The sequence below is a fragment of the Hakea prostrata genome, chromosome 2 (assembly GCF_041222555.1).
Source record: "Hakea prostrata isolate BN-2017 chromosome 2, UWA_Hpros_2, whole genome shotgun sequence".
Taxonomy (NCBI): Eukaryota; Viridiplantae; Streptophyta; class Magnoliopsida; order Proteales; family Proteaceae; genus Hakea; species Hakea prostrata.
Window position 1 is genome coordinate 57,143,598 of NC_142601.1, and position 22,393 is coordinate 57,165,990.

At 36.6% G+C, this 22,393-nt stretch overlaps 2 protein-coding genes across 3 annotated transcripts; both read left to right on the forward strand.

Moving 5' to 3' along the window:
* The first annotated feature begins 7,240 nt into the window (after nt 1-7,240).
* LOC149025149 (stearoyl-[acyl-carrier-protein] 9-desaturase 6, chloroplastic-like) lies at nt 7,241-8,884 on the forward strand. The gene is made up of 2 exons (XM_089143079.1): nt 7,241-7,967; nt 8,066-8,884. The coding sequence occupies exons 1-2, from the start codon at nt 7,317-7,319 to the stop codon at nt 8,630-8,632; spliced, it is 1,218 nt and encodes a 405-aa protein (XP_088999205.1). The 5' UTR covers nt 7,241-7,316; the 3' UTR covers nt 8,633-8,884.
* Nucleotides 8,885-17,831: 8,947 nt separating this feature from the next.
* LOC149025150 (stearoyl-[acyl-carrier-protein] 9-desaturase 6, chloroplastic-like) lies at nt 17,832-19,140 on the forward strand. 2 transcript variants are annotated; one of them, XM_089143080.1, is made up of 3 exons: nt 17,832-17,922; nt 17,955-18,481; nt 18,574-19,140. In XM_089143080.1, the coding sequence occupies exons 1-3, from the start codon at nt 17,832-17,834 to the stop codon at nt 19,138-19,140; spliced, it is 1,185 nt and encodes a 394-aa protein (XP_088999206.1). The 2 variants fall into 2 exon arrangements, with proteins under 2 accessions (XP_088999206.1, XP_088999207.1); XM_089143081.1 differs by having other exon boundaries at nt 17,832-17,907; nt 17,949-18,481.
* Nucleotides 19,141-22,393: the final 3,253 nt, after the last annotated feature.

Here is a 22,393-nt window from a genome sequence, read left to right on the forward strand (position 1 = left end):
GCAGGTGGTGCCCCTTCTAGATAGATGGCTCATCGCCTGCTCAAACAGACTAATCCATCTCATCGCCTACTCAAACTGACTAATCCGTTTGAGCCACTGTAATCATATATGATTCTACAGCCCAAAGATATTAAGTGGGGTTTAGGGGGTTTAGCTTCTTCTATCAAATTCTATGTCCACATACACTCTCCTAACATGTCCTAGGTCAATCTAATAACATGATGCACATGATTTTGATGCAAATGAATGTAATTTACAATTGTATGTGCACGAAGGTGTCATGTGCTCTAATTTGTTAAATCTTTTTGCTTAAGCTTGAGTTGATATTCACTGTTATTCTTGAGCTTGTGCTCCATTCTTCATGCTTATACTGACCTATACTTCATGTTCATTTCGTTTGGTTTTGTCCTTGACTTGGGCTTGGGTAGATTCACCATTTCGTTTAGGAAGAATTGTTTCTAAAAGCCAACAATGGAAGAATTAAGGCACATGCCCCACAAAAACAAGATCTTAATTTCTTTAACTCTCTTACACCAGCAGTGATTTGCACTCTTGTGAGGCACCTGTTCTAGTCAATAACCAAGCCTGGACTCCGAGAAAAACGTAGAGAGTCTGAATTTTCTTTTCTTTTTTTAAGTTACTGCAAGATGGATCACTATAAATGGATTGCTGTCTCTCTTTTCTTAGTGGTGTTTCTAACATTGTCTGCTTCAAAGAGTGTTTTTGTGCCACGACGATGAGTTATGATTTCTCCTACTCACCAAAGAAAAAGGGTTACTTCAAAGATCAGTGATTCTGGCACGTCGTCGGCTGTCTTAGATGCTTTATTGTTTATCAAAAGTCTGTTGTTTTCACTGAAATACCAACAATTCTAGTTGACTTGGTACATATTTACTTGTAAAATTGAAGTTCCAATTTACATGTACTGTAAAGTCCTTCAACCGTATGACTCAAAAAAAACAGTCCTCCAAACTTAGGTATCTCCTTGATTGCTGATGCGTCCAAAAATCCGCTCAGCCTTGAGATTCTTGGTAAATGACCTGCAAAACAAAGTTAGATGTGGTCCGACCTTGAGGTCGGGAGGCCGCCTCCGAAGGCTAAGTCAGTAGTTGAAACACTACAGAGCTTTGGTGAGTTGCAGAGCTTAATTGAGAGATAGAATGGAAGATAATGATTCAGTTACCTAGTACGAGTGTAGGCTACTTGTTTATATAAATTTTACCTCTGATTCTCGATCGTTGGATGAGTTTATGATCCTTCTTGTTGGCCGTCCGATTGTAGGGTTTTTTCCCCTTTGGTTTCCATGATTAACACGATTGCCCACTCTTCGTGGTAATTGTAACCGTATACAACTCAATCACATATCCCAAATTTCTCAAGATCGTGCTTACCCTTGGAATCGCAGGGTTCATTCCTCATCATGCTATAATGAGCCACCCGGATGCCTAAACCCGACCATGATGACCGAACCCAACTGTGATGGCCAAACCCGACTGGATGGCCAAACCCGATCTTGATGGTCGAACAAGACCGGATGGCCAAACTGTCTATGACCGGGGTCAAAGACTAAACCGAAGATGAACCCAATTCAATAATATTTTATCCACAACAATTGCCAACTTTCTTAATGATTTGTGTTGCTTTCAAAACTTGATGTCTGCAATCCTATGTTGAATGTAGACCTGCAAAACAAACATTGCCCCAATCTTGAGTGGTTTAGATAATGTCTCACGGATCAAGTTAGTGGCAACTCTATAGTTTGAAGAGATTCTAAACATAGGTTGTCTCGGAGCTTGAATGCAAGTTGTGAATAATGAAGAATAGTACTTTGCATGGTGAATAACAAGGTTTATATAAGATAGATATATTTATCGTATGTCATTAGATGTGATGCAGATCGCTTGACCATCAAATGTAGGGCATCCCTTGCCTACCATAATAGTAGTGTCCTACTCGAAATTGTCTCTTACTTTGGTTGACCACTCGTCGGTCACATTAATGTGCTTGTCCTGTCTAGTTAGCTAAGTCCCTGGTTAGTCACTCTTCAAGTGGAAATTTATCCAGTTCATTTCTGACAAGAAAATAGACCATCAATTTGTAGATGTATGATATGTATCCCAACATCATATTAAATGATCGAAATCCATTTATAAGTCGGATCAAATAATTGTAATTAAATTTAAAAAATATATTGATGTGACTTGTAAATGGATCTCAGTCTTTTGATGTGACATTAAAACAAATGTCACACATTACAAACAAAAATGAATAATCAATTCCATTATAAGAAAAAAAAAAAATGAACTTAAATATTGGTCCCTCTTCTGGTCTTCATGTCGGTTTTATTTTTTTATGGCGGAACTCAAAATCTTTTTGTTCGTTGTTATCAAGGGTTGAGTTATGAAGGGTTATGTAGCGTTCTAAAATAAAATAAAACAGTTATCTTACATTTAGAAATGCAAATACAGTTGTCACGCGGCTGAACTTTGGTAGTCACGAATTTTATTTAATTTTTTTTAAATAAATTTATTTATTTTGATGTTAGTTAACTAAACTAAATGAAATTATTAGAAGCATTTGATTTAAAACCTTTACGTGTTTTTTTCCAATGTCGAAATTATTAATACATTACTCTTTTGTAAAAGATAAATTAAAATAAGATATAAAAATATCATACATATATTGGGTTTACAAACTATTACAATTTTATTAGAATTTAGTGTATACACATCTATTGGGTTTACAAACTATTACAATTTTATTAGAATTTAGTGTAAAAAATTTAGAGTTTTTACATGGCATTCATAATTTTTGGGGTGAAACTAGCAATCATTCACTATTATACTATAAATTATATGGCACCCAACTTGAAAAATTAAAAGTTACCCACAATTAGGTTTTGCAGTTAAATACCTATTAAAATTACTTAAAAACCTTTACGGCCTTACATTTATTTAAGTCATTTAAATTTATATTATCCAAACACCCTCTGTATAGTGAAATGACATTAATGTCCTAGTTTGACTTAGAAAATGACATAAATACCCTTATTGCCATTTAAGTCATTCAAAATTTGAAATTCAAATTATGTAAAAATGCATATGGGGTATTTGAATATTTTGAATTTTCAAAATAAAAAACCTAAATAAGAATAAGAGCATTTAGGCAAATTTATCAGCCATTTAACAACAAATTAACTATGGTAACGTAACAAGTGAGGCATGAGTTTAAGAGAGGGTGGGGGATCATTAGTTTCCCCCAAGTAGTTCGGCCACCAAGGAGAATACCCCACCCATGAATTCAAATATGAAGCTTCCACCCTTTATATGGAATAGAGCCATCCTCCAAAATAGTGAATCTAAACTCAAGGGATATATGAGCTGATCATACATCCAAATCTCCAATATTGAAAAGAATATCTAGTCATCAAAACCGACTTACTAAGATAAATTGTTTCAATCCTGTGCATTTAATACGCATGATTGTCAAGTCGAGTTTTGGATCGTCGGATCTGAAATTTCTGTCGAGATTTCGATCTCGACTGTTGAATATCAATGACCGAGATTCGATCCAGCAGCCCAAAAGAATTTGCTTGACAATCTTACGCATTAAATACAGAGGAGTGAAGCAAGGTCTTTATTAAGAGGATCAACTATTTAACTCAGATTGATTTTTTTTCAGCCCTTGGACTATCAATTTTGTTATCTTCACTTTACTCGCGTGTTTAATATTATTTTAAAAATCATTGCTCTTCCACCCAAAAGGGAAAAACATAAAATAAAATTATTAAAGCTGCCTTGATGGTCCTTAAATACGAAGTTTATTAGTTGGCTATTAAGTAATCGTTAATTCTGATGCTAATAGAAGGACACGATAGGGACATTTTTTTCTTCTTTCCAAAGACACACAAAAAGGTGAACAATCTTCAGCGCCAGCGGTAATACACAATAGATCTTAATTAAAAATAGGGAGAGTTTTTTTCTTCTTTCCAAAGACACAATGGAAGATTGACCACAAAAAAGACAATCTTCAGGGATCCCCATGAAGATAATACACAATACATCTTAACACATCTCGAGAAAGACATTAATTGTTAAAGAGTAGAAGAGTTCTCATGAAAAAGATGCATGGTCACTTTTAACTAATTAAGCCAAACTCTTGGGTGATTGTTTTCTAGATAAACATAAGTAATGATATGGGAGTTTTCTACCCGACTGGCTCAGATCAAGGTGGGGGCCTACATGTCATGTAGTCAGGACAGTTACCGACCAGCTTGATCAAGGCGTTATATACGCTGGACTTATATGGCAACCACTCTCAATAGGAAAGGTCAACTCAACATTCAATTGAGCGGGACCAACGACAATGAGGCATAATCTCAAGAGAAACAATAGCCCTCGTCGGGTAAAACTTACCAAATATAGAAAAGGTAACACATAGAGTATAAAAGCAAAGACACGCCCCTTTGGTAAGTATCAAATACATTCTGAACATAATATTGTGTAGCATTTGCTCGGGATCTTAATCGTTCAACTGTCTGACTAAGCCATCGGAGGTGGCTATCCAGTACATGAGTCGGCCCGCGTCTAACTTTTCTTACAAGACTTATCATCCCAAGAACAAGAGGAGTAGGTTTAGTCGGGAGCAGCGATATAACTATGAAGCATCAAGTAATTTTACCATAAGGGAGGTGTAGAAATAAATTCCTTTTAAGTAATTGTAGGGATAAATTCAATATTAGTTGAGAAAGAGTTACGGATTATTATTTTCTTGGATCTATGGAGTTATATAGTCTACAAACCTAGGAAACAAATACATACATCTGACGAAGTCATTGGGGTTGAATTGTGAGAAATGTCTAGAGACACGATGATCTTTCGTACAGAGGTGGAGCGCCAGGATTCAACATGGGGGCGGATTATGAAAGTCTGGATTATCTCTACATCAGGGAGTATTAATGCTTTTTCACCACACACCCACTAAAGATCCCACATTTGAATTATATCATCATGGTTAGATATGACCTTAATGTTAGGGAGTAATATGTAAATATTCTATTTGTACCATGTTTGGTTACATGAATCCAGAAATTTCACATATTTGGATTCATGAATTTGAGAATTATACCCGTTTGGTTGTAAAAATCTCTAGATTCATGAAATCTAGAGATTCACATTTTTACACTAAAAACGTGAATTTGTAGATTTATGGGGAATGGGTGAAATCCAGAGATTTCAAAAAAGTTATACATTTGCACATTCACGAAAATCACGTCGATCAAAATAATTTTTTTTTTATGATGAATCCACAGATTTAATTCCACAACCAAACATTTAATTTTATAAATTATGACTCCATAGATTTGAAATATCTAGATATTTGAAATCTAGAGATTTCAAATCTATGGAGTCATGTTTTCATAAAATCAATTGTTTGGTTAGCCTAAATCTTTGGAATGAAATCTTTAGATCCATCCTAAAAAACATTTATACATTCAAATATTTAGATATTTCAAATCTATGGAGTCATGTTTTCATAAAATCAACTGTTTGGTTAGCCTAAATCTTTGGAATGAAATATGTAGATTCATCTTAAAAAACATTTATAGAATCATGGTTCAAATGTTTAATGTTTTTTATAGTAGGGATGAAATCTTTGGATTTCACCTCATACCTAAAAATTCACGTTTTTAATGTAAAAAGGTGAATATCTAGATTTCATGAATCCAGAGATTCACACAACCAAATAGGTATAAATCTCCCATTTGTGAATTTATAAATTTCAAATCTCTTGATTCATGTAACCAAAGAGACCCTTAATTGTATATATTGTTGTGGTTACATATTTATAGAAGCAAATACATGAAAATGTCAAGTAACATAATAAGAAAAAGAGTATCTACATATTACTCCCTAACACTTCACATATTAAAAGTATAGGTAATCATTAATAATAACATTTTTGCCCAAAGAAAAAAAAGTAAATTAGAAAATAATGACAGCTAATAAATAAATATTTTATAAAATACTTTTTTTTTTTAATTATTTTTTATTTAAAAAATCTTACAAAATCAACATGAAAGGAAAAAAAATTCAAAATAAAAAGAGAGAGAATAGTAGCTAAAGAGTAAGAGAATAACTAATTATAAAGAATATTTAGAAATAAACTCCTTACATTTAACTTTTACAAATTTTTCTGTTGAATATGTATTGAAACCAACTGTATGGTATATTATGAATGCATTGTCTCAAAATATGTTGATGTATTAGTTGGAGGCCGATCTTGAATTTTGAATGCTAAAATATAGAGTTTAAATATCAACCATCTAACATTAGATTAATATAATTATTCAAATATTAAATTCATATTCACAAAAGCAAGATGAACGCACAAAATTAAGAAATAGAGTAACTCTATGCCTTCATCAATACATTTACTTGGAAGAATTGAGATCCTATACATATAAGGAAAATAAATTTTCGAACTTACATATCTGATTGTTGCCATGTGTAACCTCGGTGAGATATATTTTTATTTTACATACGTGTTTAGTTTCTTAATATTTGATCGTATCACATGTTTTTATAAAAAAAATAAAAAAAATCTTATCTAATGCCAAATTTTTATCAATCTAATTAAAAATTAAAATATATATTCGGAAACATCCAAATAAAAATAAATAAATAAATAAAAAAGAAACTCAATATTTAACAAAGAAAATCTTCCGCGCGCGACTGGAGTTGGCTTTTTTTATCTGACCGGGTTTATATAATGTTGGCTTCTTTATCTGACCGGGTTTATAACGGGCAAATAATTATATAAGTCAACTTCCCATCTTCGAGTTAAAATAAAAAGTAAATAAAAAGAAAAACTATATAGACCACGAGATATGAATTCTTTGACTTCAATAATATAAGGCTTTGGTCCCCGCCAATAAGTAAGATATATGAGGCTTAACCCATATTTTATTTGGTATAGAAGAGGTGGATTGATAGTAGTATTGTTCTGCGGTTGAGATTAAGATTTCGTTCGAAATTTTGATCTCAACCATCAAATTTTCAAAAGTGTGAAAACATATTTTTTGAAAGTGAACTGTCTCATTAATTGCGCAGCACCCTTTGCTTAAAGGAGCTTTCAAGGGTAGAACTGAAAATATGTGTAAATCTGTGGCTGAATATCACTAGTAATACCTATAAATTGACCATCCTTTCCCTCCACACCTCCGCCCTTCTTTCCCAAATCGCAGGCCCCCCAAGTAGATCTTCAGGTCTCTTTCTGCATAACACGGACAGAGACAGAAAGATTATCGAGCAAATATGCTGCACTCCCAGAATCTCTACTGCTGCCACGCAAAGCAACTCTCCTCCCTCGTGACGAACGCACCAAACCTGAACCACCTCACTCATCACCGTGTCATATCCATAACACCAGTCAACCTCCAGCGACGACAGCTGATGGTTTCTGCTGTAGCGGCAGCACCTAAGCCTCGCCCGGCAGTGTTAGGCCCGACGAAGACTCACTCGATGCCACCTGAGAAGGTGGAGATCTTCAAGTCTCTTTCTGGGTGGGCGGAGCAAAATGTACTTCCACTGTTAAAACCCGTGGAGAACTGCTGGCAGCCACACGATTTCTTGCCAGATTCGTCTTTGCCGTCGGACGTGTTCGAGGGGCAAGTGCGTGAGCTACGTGAGAGATGCTCCGGTTTACCCGACGATTACTTGGTAGTTTTGGTGGGAGACATGATCACCGAAGAGGCCCTACCAACGTACCAGTCTTTCGTGAACCGACTCGACGGTGTTAGTGATGAGACCGGAGCTAGTCCGGATCCTTGGGCCACCTGGAACCGTGGTTGGACCGCCGAAGAGAACCGACACGGCGATCTTCTTAAGACCTACCTGTATCTCTCTGGACGCGTCAATATGCCCAAGATCGAGTCCACCATCCAATACCTTATCGGGGGTGGCATGGTGAGTTGACTTCTGAGTCTCATTCATTGCTCATGTTACTTGTATAGTTGTATGATGACAGTCACACTCACTGAATGAATGCATGAACGAACATGCAGGACACGGGAACAGAAAACAATCCATACTTGGGATACGTGTACACGTCGTTCCAAGAGAGGGCTACGTTTGTATCGCATGGCAACACGGCTCGACTGGCAAAGGAGCATGGAGACGTTGTGTTGGCGCGCATCTGCGGCAGCATTGCAGCGGACGAGAAGCGTCACGAGAATGCATATGTGAAGATGGTGGAGAAGCTGTTAGAGGTAGACCCTTCTGACGCCATGCTGGGGATCGCCGATATGATGAGAAAGAAGATTGCAATGCCTGCTTACCTCATGTACGACGGTCAAGATCCAAATCTCTTCGACCACTTTTCAGCCGTCGCGCAGAGGACTGGCGTCTACACCGCCGGAGATTATGCTGACATATTGGATTTCCTTGTTGGAAGATGGCAGTTGGAGAAGCTAGAGGGCCTCAACAGTGCTGCCAACGAAGCTCAGGATTTTGTTTGTGGGTTGGCTCCAAGGTTCCGCAAACTGCATCAACGGGCGGAAGAGCGGGCGCGTAAGACGAAGCCACGCAGCCAGAGCTTCAGTTGGATCTTCGACAAGGAGGTTGACTTATAGTTTGTGTTTGTGAGTTTGTTCCCTCGTGCCCGTTACGCAATTTACGTGAGGAAAAAAAAATAAAAAATAAAGTGTGATATCTCTGATGGCAATCTCTATGTGCCATGTGTAATTATTGATGTTAATTTATCCGTTATCAAACGTTAAATATGTAAAGTTTTATTATGAAGAAGTGATGTGTTTGGCAATTTCTCATGTGGATGTATTAAGTTTATGACTGATTGATGCTAATAAAAATAATAATAACAAATAAATAACTGAGTTATAATCATCCAAAAAATTTATTCATTTCCTAATGGTTATAAAATTTTAGAGCATCCATAAATTAGATGAAATATATGTAGGCACTTGATTTATGCAAATAATTCCATCCTTTACATTATGGTCAATAAAACTTTTGAATTTTTATTTTTTTGGCCAGACACCTACAAATTTCATTCAAAGAAACAAATCTAGGGAGATTCTCCAAGCAAAAACAATGTACAAATCCTCCAACCCACCTGGTGGCATCCACCAAACTTTAAATATACCCAAACAACAAGCCATTTTAGCTAACAAATCGACAGAAACATTGTCTGCGCGAGAAATATATATAGAATACAATTGTCAAACCCCAACAAAAGGTTCTTAATAAGCAAAGTCAATCAGAGCAGTAAAATTACCATGTAAACTGAAAATCACTACCTTACAATATAAGACATTAAATTGATTTTAAATTAAGAAGTGCAGTTAGATTCCCACTATACCCAAAACTTAACCTTAAAGTAACATCGAACTGAAAGAACTCACCTAGGTGTAAAGTTTTAATTAAAAAATGAAAAATCTCAAAACGCCACCATCTCCATTCCTCTACGGCTCTACCCACGCGGTCCCAAACAGGTTTCATACAACATATAGCAAACCAATTATATATACAGAACCCCCGTAGCATAGCATGTGGAAGCGAGCGACAGCTATATAGAGTATAAATCATAATTCAGGGGATCTATCAGTATAATAGTTGATTCAATCATTGGAATAGCAATGGAGGCCTTGGTGGTCGCAATTTAGGGGATCGTCATTTTGGTCATCCGTTTACATGAGTTTCTTTTGCTGAAGTTCATTCACGGGGGGAATGGGCCTTGCTACTCGTTCTTGGTGACACTGAAGGTCAAAAGTCGATGATGAACTGCCTGCAAAGGTTTAATCATGCATTTGTTGGTATCCTCTTGGCCTCTTCTACTCTAATTTATCATCATTTACTCTTTGATAATCATGTATGGGTATTAGACAATGGCTCTAGTTGTCATTTATCTACAGATGTATCTAATCTTGCTTTTTGTGAGATTTGGATATTCTTATTGGCCTCTCCTCTCTTGTGGTGTGATAATCTTGGTGCAACCTATATGACGGTCAATCCGGTCTTTCACGCTCACACCAAGCACATGAAATAGATTTTCACTTTGTTCATGAATTTGTTGCATCCAAACAACTTGAGGTTTGTTACATCTCTACAATCGATCAGTTTACGGATATATTCACTAAGGACTGCCCAAGCGACAATTTATGGCTCTTCGTGACGAGCTTTGGGTCATGGACTTCCTTCGCTTGAGGGGGCGTGTAAAGGAGTGACAGCTGTATGCATAGAGTAGAATAGTTGTACTTATACTAATCTTCTTTTATAATTAGGTTGTAATATCTTTTATTATTATTGGACACTAATTTTTATAATATGTCTATATGTTGCCACGTATGCAAATTTCGATCAAACGGTATGTACTAAAAATGCGGGAATTTAAATGCAAATCTATTTTTCTTGTTTTATACTAAAAGGTTTTATATTTTAACAATTTACAAATCCAAACCCCTGAATTTATCAAACGCAAACCATTCATTACAAACCCTAGATCGAATTCGATTCTTCACCCCATAAATCCTGTAAAATGAATAATCTTCGAGAAGATGAAGCTGCTGAATAATCAAAGGAAAAAATAACGAAAAAAGAGAAGGAACCCTTCATCTCATAACCCATTTTCAATTCCTTCTCTATTTTACTTGAAAGTTTTGTTTCCAAATCCCCTGTTTTGTTGCAGCCATTCGGTCAAGTTCCGGCCTTTGAAGATGGAGATCTGAAGCTCTTCGGTAAGTAATCAAATCTGCTAGTTCAATCAATCAAACGATGGCTGATTTTGATCTGGCGGGTTCTTGCTTGATTCTGCAGAATCGAGGGCAATAACATCTTCTATTAGAAGATGGTAACTGTGGCTGTGTGGATTGAAGTGGAAGGCCATTAATATGATTCGTTTGCTAGAAAACCCCTGATTTACCTTTGCGTTTGCTCTTGTTTGGGAGATATTCGGTGTATATTTGCTAATCGTGAAGACCCGATGAAGAACGTTGATGCTAACACTTACGGATTAGGGTTAGGTCTTGCTCCAGAGAAGGGTTGGAGGTGGCGAAACAGAGAGTGGAGCATTTAGGAGAGACCATCAGAATGCTTACCTACTTCAATGCACTCACGGGGTCGCTCCAAATTATTTGCGATAAATGTTTAGCGTTTGATATTTAGGGGTTTGGATTTTTAATTGTTAAAATATAAAACCCTTAGTATAAAACAAGAAAAATATATTTACATTTAAAACCCCTGCATTTTTAATATATATCGTTGGATTGAAATTTACATATGTGGCAACATCCGGACCACCGGATCACAAAAAACCCCGAAAATTCTATGATAAATGCTGGTTTGTCAGCGTTAAATGTTTTTGCAAAATAAAAATGCTAAATTTTTTTTTTTAATTATTTTTATATGAATAAATGCTGGTCCTTACAATTTGCCACGTTAACATACCGCTTTTTGCAAAATGTAAAATGCTATTTGTCCATCCATTTCCAACTAGCAAATCAAATTACACTTTTACACTTGAAGTGAACATTCCAACGATAATAGAACTTATAAAACAATAGATAATCTCTGCTCAAGTAATTTTTTGGGCAAATGAAATGGATTCACTATAACTATTACTAAGAGCAATTTTGACCAAAACAATCATATAAATAATTTTGCCATCAAATACTTGGAAAACGAAGTGTTTTTTTATTTAGTTAAGAAAATCTGCGTGTTGCTCTTAGATAAGTCGAAGAAGTTGGGGGTTTTGCTTGCTCAACTACTAAAGAATTGGGTGTAACTGGATGAACCGTTAATAACATTTGGAACTTGAACAAAATAATCAGAAGTTCTCCAAGCTAATAAATAATTAATAGAAAAAAACAAAGAAATCTTAAATCCTCCAAAGATAATATTAATCCACAGACCTGTAGAAATTATGGAGTTGGTGACTGCACCATTGAACGCAATGGTTGAAACTACAATGAGCTCAAAAGGTTTAGAGGGGAGAACAAAAGTGAAATAAAAAAACAACTACCACAAATAACATTTGTAATTATTAGTTAAAATAATAAATAGAGCAAATTGTAATGGCACCCCAAAATTAATGGGGGCCTTAAAGCATTGACAAGTCACTTTATGTTTAAAAAGCATAGATCCCCAAAACTAGATTTTTGTTGGATCTATTTGTCAAATTTATCACTGAAAACAATTAAATTACTGTTTATTTTCAAAAATATCCCTATAATAAACAATGTCTGAAAGATTTTCAATGACAAATTGAACAAATATATTCAATGAAAATCCAATTTTGGGGGTCTTTGTGCTTTTTAAACATAAAGTGGGGTGTCAATGCTTTAAGATCTCTATTTTGGGATGCCAGTGCAATTTGCTCTAATAAATATATTTATATTTGATACGGGAATATTATTACCGAACCAGGTCCATCATCGGTTCGACCATTGACTCCGGTTGAGAACGGTCCGGCCATGGTCGGGTTAAAACAAATTGGTCTAATCACTAGCGTGATAAGGAAGGAACCTTGCAGTTCCAAAGACAAGCACGATCCCACGAAAATCGAGATAGATAATTGATCTAAAAACAGTTGCTACCACTAATAAGAGTTGGCAATCGTGCAAGATATGGCAATTGACACAGTCACGGAATGAGGGACCTTGTGAGCAAAGGAAACCGCACACAACTCCATAAAAGGAGTTTAACCGCAAGATCTGACGGTCACCAAGAAGAAACGAATTCAACAATTGAAAATCCAAGGTAAAAACTATATAATTAGGTAGCCTACACACGGCTGGAGGTAATCGAATCGTTTCCTTTACTATCATATTCAAATCTAGTTCTGCAACTAGCAAGAGCCTTGTGATCAGTTCCTTAACTGACTTAGCCTTCGGAGGTGGCCTCTCGACCCCCACGGTCGAGCCACATCTAACGTTGTTTTGCAGGTCATTCATCAATGATCTAAGGGCTGAGCAAATTTTGGACGCATCATTTGGCGTAGTCTATGGGAAACGGTTCAAAAAGCCATGGTTACTTGATCAGCAGCTTTAAGGAACCACGGTGCTCTTCCTCCTCCTCCAGGAGGAGATCTCCCTACAAACCAGTGCAGGATATCCTTGAAGGAAGTTGTGCTCGTGAAGTTCGAAAAGATGAAGGAGTGGTTGAGGAAGACAGTCTTATCTACCCGAACATTCTTCAGCAACAAATGAATCAAATGCATATTCAATTTCTAGAAATGCAAGCGAACACTTCATACACTCGCCAGACAAGTGGTGGCTCCTCATACTCATAATCCTCTTGATCAGGAGGAAGCCCCAAGAGGAGTGCAAGAGACTAGGATGCATCTTTCTCTTGTACTAGAACGTTCCCAACAAAGAGAAAGACAACCGGTTGAAGGTCAAAATTATAGACCAAATCTCCGGAGGAACCCTAGGGGTCAGTCTAGAGAACGAAGGACGGGAGAGCTACCCAAAAGAGATAGACGGCATGATTGCCCGCAGATGAGGCAACGCGGCCCACATCATCCAATATGAGTTCGTCGTGGAGGAAGAGTTCCTCGTTTAGTTACAAAGAGAGGTCGAATTCTCATTCGCATTTTAAAAAATGCTTTCTCATGTCTTTGTCTCCGGAGAAACCGTGTTCGTTCCTCCCTTGTTTCTGCATCCAATTGAACCAACCAACTAGTTTATTCCACGAAACGCATCTCCAAATCCTAACACCCATTTCTTCTTTCCCTTCAATCTTTTCATTTCCAAAATCCGAAATTCTTTTACACGCAGTTTGTCTCTAGAAAGTGGGAATCTTCAAAGGACAGCCCAAATAGGTGAGGGAGACGAAAGGGACCCCCTTCTTTCTGTGTTCTGTTGTTGTAGCGCATCAATTTTTTTAATTTTTTTTTCAATTGGGTTTGTTTTAATTTCGTTTAGGTTTTTCTGTTCAGAGATATAAGCTAGCCAGTAGCCACAATGGGAAATAATAAAACCAAAAGTGAGAGATCAAAACTACTTCTTGTGCTAGAATTGTGCGTCAAATATGATTGGTTGGGCTAGAATGTCGGTTGATTTCCTTATTTTTGTAGGATTGTTATGTTGGGCTTGAATGTGGGTTGAAGATAAGGGGTTGATTTTGTAAATTAACAAACTTTAAATCTTTAAAATATAAAAATTAAAAATAACTTCTCTTTTTTTTTTGGGTACATAGACGGGGTCAAAAGACCCAAAAAATAACTTTTACAACTGGAGTATACTATTTAATTTTATATTCAAAGGTTGAATAATTCCTAAATTTACAAGATGCAAATACCCCACTCTTTTGATTTTCATCATTGGATTTTATTGTGAAGACATGATGCAAATCTTACGGTATAATCGATATGAGGGTATTCCGGTCTTAAAAATCACAATTTGTCCTTAATTGATCTTATTGGATACCTCAGGATAGGCAAATGCAAAGTCTTCATTTATTTGGACTAAAGATGATATAGATCAAACCTCAAGGGGTCCAAATGAAAATTACCATAAGAATTAAGTTTACTGTGATGGTGGCATGTGCAATCTCATAAAATCATTATGAAACCAAACAATTTTGTGGTTCAATGCAAATTTGCCTTTTTTATGCTCGTTATTAAAAGGAACCCTATTGAATTCTCTCAGATATTATCAAAAAAGCAACATCTCAGTAAATTAACTATTATTTGTAGCAATGAAAGATGAGAGTGAATGAAAAAACATACCATACGGTTGGATACTCATGAGGAATTAAGCGCCAATCCCCTTGAATCGCTGACGAACTTATCAATCAAAAACATATCGTAGAATTGGTTTAGCATTCCTAATTTGGTGTACATGATGGCTTTTCGATCAAGTTCTCAAAGATGGCACCAATGATGTTGCAGAATCTTGTTCGACAGTGCAAGCGAACAACCTGCAAAAAAACGTGTTCGACCGGGTTGGTCGAGAAACATCTCCGACGATCGAATTAGTGGAAGCGTATAACTTTAGGAGAAGAAAATAGTTTGTAGAGCTCTCAATACCGGAGAGAATAACCCAAGAGTGCATACCTAATAATGATGAATATATGGGTATTTATAGATCTTAGAAAAGGTTACCTTAACTGTGCAGTAATGGAGTTTGAATAGAACTTTATAATTGTTATTAACTTCCTGAAGAGATGAATCTTATCTGCCAATAGAGTATTAATTGGATTGTAGTTGTGGATTCCGACCTAAACTCTAAGAACAATTCAAAATACCTAACTTGATCGGAATCCTTATTCCTATCTGTGAGGAGGTTGAATACGATTCAAATTATACATGTTGCTTAGTGCCTTTGTTTTATTCGTGGTCCGACCAAGGTTTGATCGGTCCGATTCTTCTTTAGTCGACTTAGTTAGATCTATTATAAATTGTCCATAACAATTATTATTTTTTATTTTTAATGATACCTTGGTTTAAGAGTACCTTAATCTCATTAACCTTTCTTCTGCCCCGGGCGAATCTCTGCTGGATGAAACGAAGGATACGTGGATGGTAGCTACAACTGAAATGTCCGTTTGGAGTCCTGAATGTTAGATTATGGGAATTTAGGTATAGTATTCATACATAGAAGGGGTAAATATCACTTACCTCCCCTCTTAGTTGAACAAATAGCATTTAGACCCCCTCTTGGTTGGATAATGTCACTTACATCCCCTCTTACCTAGTAAATGTATCAGACACCTCCCTCTGTTAATTTTCTCGGTTAAATTTAACTTTTACTGATAAATATTTTTCTAAAACTCCAAAATACCATTGGCTAAAAATATTTTTTTAGTTTAAACCCTAAATTAACGTAATCATCCTAGCAGTTAAAATACTAAATTACCTTCAATTAAAATAATTGTTAAAGACCAAAATACCATAGTTAAAACCCAAATTATCTTTAATTATTAAAACCCCCAACATACTTTTTTTTTTTTTATCAAACAACTAAAAAACATGTAGTACTTGATATCAAAATGCAATTTAAATTGAGACGTCTTGACCCAAAACACCATTAATTAATTAACTTTGATTCTTTTATTTAAACGCTAAAAAGAAAAAGAGAGAATCCACGCTTCATCTTGTCAATTTAAATTGCATTTTGATATCAAGTAGTGTGTTTTTTTAGTTGTTTGATAAAAAAATAAAAAAAGGTACGTTGGGGTTTTATTAATTAAAGATATTTTTTGTTTTTAATAATTATTTTAATTGAAGATAATTTAATATTTTAACTGCTAGGGTGATTACGGTAATTTAGGGTTTAAACTAAAAAAATATTTTTTGCCAATGATAGTTTGGGGTTATAGAAAAATATTTAATGATAAAAATTAAATTTAACCGAAAAAGTTAACAGAGAAGAGGTGTTTGATATATTTACTAGGTAAGAAGGGAGGTAAGTTATATTTTCTAACTACGAGGGGTCTAAGTGCTATTTGTTCAGCTAAAAGGGATAATAAGTGATATTTACCCTACATAAAATAATGAAGTAGGGAAATTGACTGACCTGGTCAATTCGTCTACTAATGGGTATGAAATGTCCGGTGTGAATTCAGAATTGGCCTTATATTGAAACTTATAGCATGTTTCTTAAGTCTTGGTGTGCCATTTAGTTCATATCCCATTAATTAGGTGAAGTTAGAAGTTAATTCATTATCTCATTGTCATCCTATTTGTCTGTATACATTGAGAAATGTTAGGGGAAAAAACGAAAAGAATAAAAATGCTGTAGGGCTTGGTCAAGGTAGTGATGGCAAATGTAAAAAAGGAACTAAGGAAAGAAAATACCCACCACACCATGGGAGAACCCTATATATATCAATCATGTTGAGACTCCACTCCTGATAAGAAGTTGGAGGTATTGTTGTCTAATATGGTATCCAAAGGATTGAGATGTTATGGAAACCAAAACTGAGCTCTCAGTGAGTGAGATGGTCTCCATTGATAAACTCATGAATTAAGATACCATACAATAAGTTTTGCTTTAATTTTATCATCCTTTGTAGTTTGTTATTCTTTTTATCTAGCATTTTTATCTTGTTTCTTTGGGAACAAATTCTATGTACATAAATGTATTTGTAGTTTTGGAGCCTTGTGGTGTGGATAGCCCTGATAGAACACAAATTAAGAATTGAACATAATAAATATCTAAAATTAAGTTTCAAGAAAAATGAAATACAAAATTTGGAGAAAATTTAGAAATTTATTAGGTTCAATTCTTAGTTGATTTTAATCATAACCCTTAAATAATTAACTGTCACATGTTAAAATCTTAAACAGAAATTACAGAGAGAATTGTAGGAGGTGAGAATTGTAAAGGATGTAAATCCTCCCATCTTCGATTTTATCGGAAAAAAAAAGTTACGTATTAATAATAGAAGCCTTTGGTCGTGCCAATTAATGACTCACCACGCTCAGTTTAGAATTGTTTTATTTGATGTACACGAAGTCGACTAGTTTTGTGCTGGGAATGACGAAAATTTTGATCTTTAACCATCATTTTCTCATAAGTGTAGAAACATACTTTCGAAAATCTAAATGACTTTAATTGCAGTTTACCAAAAAAAAAAAGTGACTTTAATTGCGCAGCACGCTTTGCCACAGGAGCTTTCAAGGGGTAGAACTGAATATGTGTAAATTATCTGTGGCTGAACATCACGAGTAGTTCCTATAAATTGACCAACCTTCCCCTTTCCCTCCACACCTCAGCTCTTCTTTCCCAAATCCCAGGCCCCCCAAGTAGATCTTCAAGTCTCTTTCTGCATAACACTGAGAGAGAGAGAGAGAGAGATTATCGAGCAAATATGCTGCACTCACAGAATCTCTACTGCTGCCACCCAAAGCAACTCTCCTCCCTCGGGACGAACACACCAAACCTGAACCTCACTAATTACAGTGTCAAACCCATAACACCAGTCAACCTCCAGCGACGAAAAAGCTGATGGTTTCTGCTGTAGCAGCAGCACCTAAGCCTCGCCCGGCAGTGTTAGGCCCGACGAAGACACACTCGATGCCACCTGAGAAGCTGGAGATCTTCAAGTCTCTTTCTGGGTGGGCGGAGCAAAATGTACTTCCACTATTAAAGCCGGTGGAGAACTGCTGGCAGCCACACGATTTCTTGCCAGACTCGTCTTTGCCGTCGGACGTGTTCGAGGGGCAACTGCGTGAGGTACGTGAGAGATGCTCTGGTTTACCCGACGATTTCTTGGTAGTTTTGGTGGGTGACATGATCACCGAGGAGGCCCTACCAACGTACCAGTCTTTCGTGAACCGCCTCGATGGTGTTAGTGATGAGACCGGAGCTAGTCCGGATCCTTGGGCCACCTGGAACCGTGGTTGGACCGCCGAAGAGAACCGACACGGCGATCTTCTTAGGACCTACCTGTATCTCTCTGGACGTGTCAATATGCCCAAGATCGAGTCCACCATCCAGTACCTTATCGGGGGTGGCATGGTGAGTTCCAAACTTCCAACTTCCAAGTCTCATTAATTATTCAATACTATGATTGATGACACTCACTTCATGATTCGTGAATGAACATGCAGGACACTGGAACAGAAAACAATCCATACTTGGGATACGTGTACACGTCGTTCCAAGAGAGGGCTACGTTTGTATCGCACGGCAACACGGCTCGACTGGCAAAGGAGCATGGAGACGTTGTGTTGGCGCGCATCTGCGGCAGCATTGCAGCGGACGAGAAGCGTCACGAGAATGCATATGTGAAGATGGTGGAGAAGCTGTTAGAGGTAGACCCTTGTGATGCCATGCTGGGGATTGCCGATATGATGCGAAAGAAGATTGCAATGCCTGCTTACCTCATGTACGACGGTCAAGATCCAAATCTCTTCGACCACTTCTCAGCCGTCGCGCAGAGGATTGGCGTCTACACTGCCAGAGATTATGCTGACATATTGGATTTCCTTGTTGGAAGGTGGAAGTTGGAGAAGCTTGAGGGCCTCAACGGTGCTGCCAGCGAAGCCCAGGATTTTGTTTGTGGGTTGGCTCCAAGGTTCCGCAAACTGCATCAACGGGCGGAAGAGCGGGCGCCTAAGACGAAGCCACGCAGCCAGAGCTTCAGTTGGATCTTTGACAAGGAGGTTGACTTATAGTTTGTGTCTGTGGGCCGCAGAGGATTTCAACCCAATAAATATTACGCTGTTACGCAATTTACGTGGGTGAAAAAATAAATAAATAAATAAAGTGTGATTTTTGTTTTAGCCAAAAAAAAAAATCTCTGATGGCAATCTCTTGGTGCCATATGTAATTTTTTATATTAATTTATCGGTTATCAAACGTCTAATATGTCAAATTTTATTATGAGTGAGTGAATGTGTTTGGCAATCTCTCATATAGATATAGTAAGTTCAGGGTGGTCATGAGTTCGGATCTTAACTCCTTATCATATTTTTTTCCTCTTTTGGACACGTGGGCCCTAATCGTTATGACTTATTGATGCTGAGAAAATAATAATAAATAAATAAATAATTGAGTTATAATTATCCAAAAAATTGATTCATTTCTTAATGGTTATAAAATTTTAGACCACCATAAATTAGATGAAATATATGTAGGCACTTGATATATGCAAATAATCCCGTCCTTCCCATTAAGGTTATTGAAACTTTTGAATCAATTTAAGACATTAAATTTAATTTAAATTGAGAAGTGCAAGTAGATTCCCACTATAACCAAAACTTAACCTTAAAGTTAACATCGAACTAAAAGTACTCACTAGGGATGTCAACAGTTCGGGTTGGGCCGGTTTCAAGCTGAAAAACACTTAGTCCAAACACGGCCAATTAAGAAAATAACAATTTCGGACCGGTTTTGGGCCAGTGCGGTTTGGGTTCGGATTAACTAATGGTTTGGACATAACGGTTTATAATTGGGTTTACTAACGGTTTTGATTCGGGTTTACTAGGAATATGTTTTGAGTACATTATTAATGTGTGGAATTTATCAAGAGCATGTGAACACATATAAGCATTGAGTTCTCTCCAAGACTATTGTGTAAGGTTTTTTTTTTAAAAATCTACAAATAAGTACAAATTATAGAGCTAATATACAAAAGATAGTTGGCATATTTACGGATTTTAATGGGTTGCATTTGCTTATTCTTGTCCCCCTTCTTGACATTTATAAAAATTGATCAAAATAAAACATTAAAAGATTTTCAAATGATAATACACTTGCTAAATATTTATTAAGCCCATCTTCCAAATGGCGAATGCTTTGACATGCTTATCATTTGCATATTCCAAAGCAAAACAATTAAAGAAAATAAATAGATACTTGGGGGTTTTTTCCTGTCTTTTACATTTAAATTAAATTTATTTTATTTATTTATAACGGGTTGGTTCGGGCTAGCGGGCCACACACAGGCTGGCCTGACCCAGCCTAAACCGGTGTGAGCTGAGGCTTTTAGCCCAAACATAACCCATTAAACTTTGGTTCGGTTCGAATTAGATTTTGACACCCTTAGTACTCACGTAGGCGTAAAGTTTTAATTAAAAAAAAAAATCCCCAAAACGCCACCATCTCCATTCCTCTACCCAGCAATCCCAAACCACCAAATAAATAAAATAAAATAAAAAAAGTTTCATACAACATCTAGCAAACCAATTATATATACAGAACCTGTAGCATAGCATGTGTAAGCGACTGATAGCCGTATAGAGTAGGAATCATAATTCAAGGGATCTGTTCAGTCTAATAGTGAATTCAATCATTGGAATTGTAATGGAGGCCATGGTGGTCGCAGAGTCCGGATCAGCTCTCCTGATGGGGAGCACACCCATGGCTTTCTGACCACAAACATCAGTGGGCCCACGGTGAAAAACACTCTTTGAAAAAAATAAAAAAATTAAAAAAAAAATTTCATCCAGTGGGACCCACTAGTTTTTGTGGTGAGGGAGCCATGGGGGAGCACTTTGTGCTTCCCCGATGGGGAGAAGATCCGGATTCGTGGTCGCAATCCAGGGGATCATCGTTTTGGTCATCCGGTTACACGAGTTTCTTCTGTTGAAATTCATTATACTCGTGCTTTTGATCGGCCTTGTCAAATTGATGGCTCTGCACCTGATTTTTCCTCTTGTAATTTCATGGATGACCACGGACGGATTTGTCAATTGCGTGACACTGAAAGTCATAAGTCAATGAACTGCCCGCAAAGGTTTAATCGTGCGTTTGTTGGTACCCTCTGAGCCTCTTCTGCTATAATTTATCCTCATTTACTCTTTGATAAATATGTATGGGTTTTAAAGAGTGGCTCTAGTTGTCATTTACCTGTAAATATATCCAATCTTGCTATTTGTGAACTTGGGATCTTCTTATCACCTATTGGCCTCTCCTTTCTTTTGGTGTGATAATTTTGGTGCAACCTATATGATGGTCAATCCGGTCTTTTACGCTCACACCAAACACATCGAAATAGATTTTTTTGTACGTTTTTTATAAAATCTATACTAAGTTTCAAAACTAGTTTTTGCATTTGTGTTATTTAATTGTTTTGTTAGTGTGTGGGACCCATGAGGTAAGGGTGGTAATGAGACGCCATGAGCAAATGAGGCCTTTCATGACCTTGGTTATGAGGCTCTTCATGACATTGATCATAGGTCTTAAAGGTCTTGATAATGGTGATGAGGTGGGCTTACTTGATGGTGGAATTAACTCAAATTCTAACTCTCGACCTTCGATTTTCATTTCAACTTTGTAACCATTCATGGCCATTATCATGAGTGGGGTTAAGGTTTTTGAATGGAATAAATCCAATTCATTCAAAATAAGTGAATATGAGAGTTACTTCTCCAAGTAATGGGGAGGTTAGGTCAAGGTGATTTATTCACATTAGTGGAGGAGAGACAAGCCCATTGATTCTCCATTAGTGAATAATTGATTCTCCCACTTATGAGGAAGTGAGTCATTGTGATTCAATGACCCAATTCATTGCCTTGAGAATCTCAAGAGTTGTAATGTGTGGTTTGAGCCTATAAAAACCCAACCCTTCATTGCATGTGATGTGTAATAGAGACATTCCTCACACTTCCATTATTTGTGTTACGGAGTTAATTTATTTATTTGAGTTGGTCTAAGTGTTGTGTTGTAGCTTTTGGCTCATTGAAGGGTCTATAATAACTACCTCATATTCTAGTTGGAGGTTGCTTTATATTGGAGGTAGTTGTGCGAAGAACCCTTGGTAGTAGGGTGCATCAATTACCTTAAAGATATCACTCAAAGTGTGATTCAACCTCATTGATCGGTGGTTCGTTCAATTGCAACATCAAGCTCTCCAGATTGACTAAGGATCTTCATATTTTAATTGTATTGCAATTTCATTTTTGTGTTTTGTAAAATTTATAATAC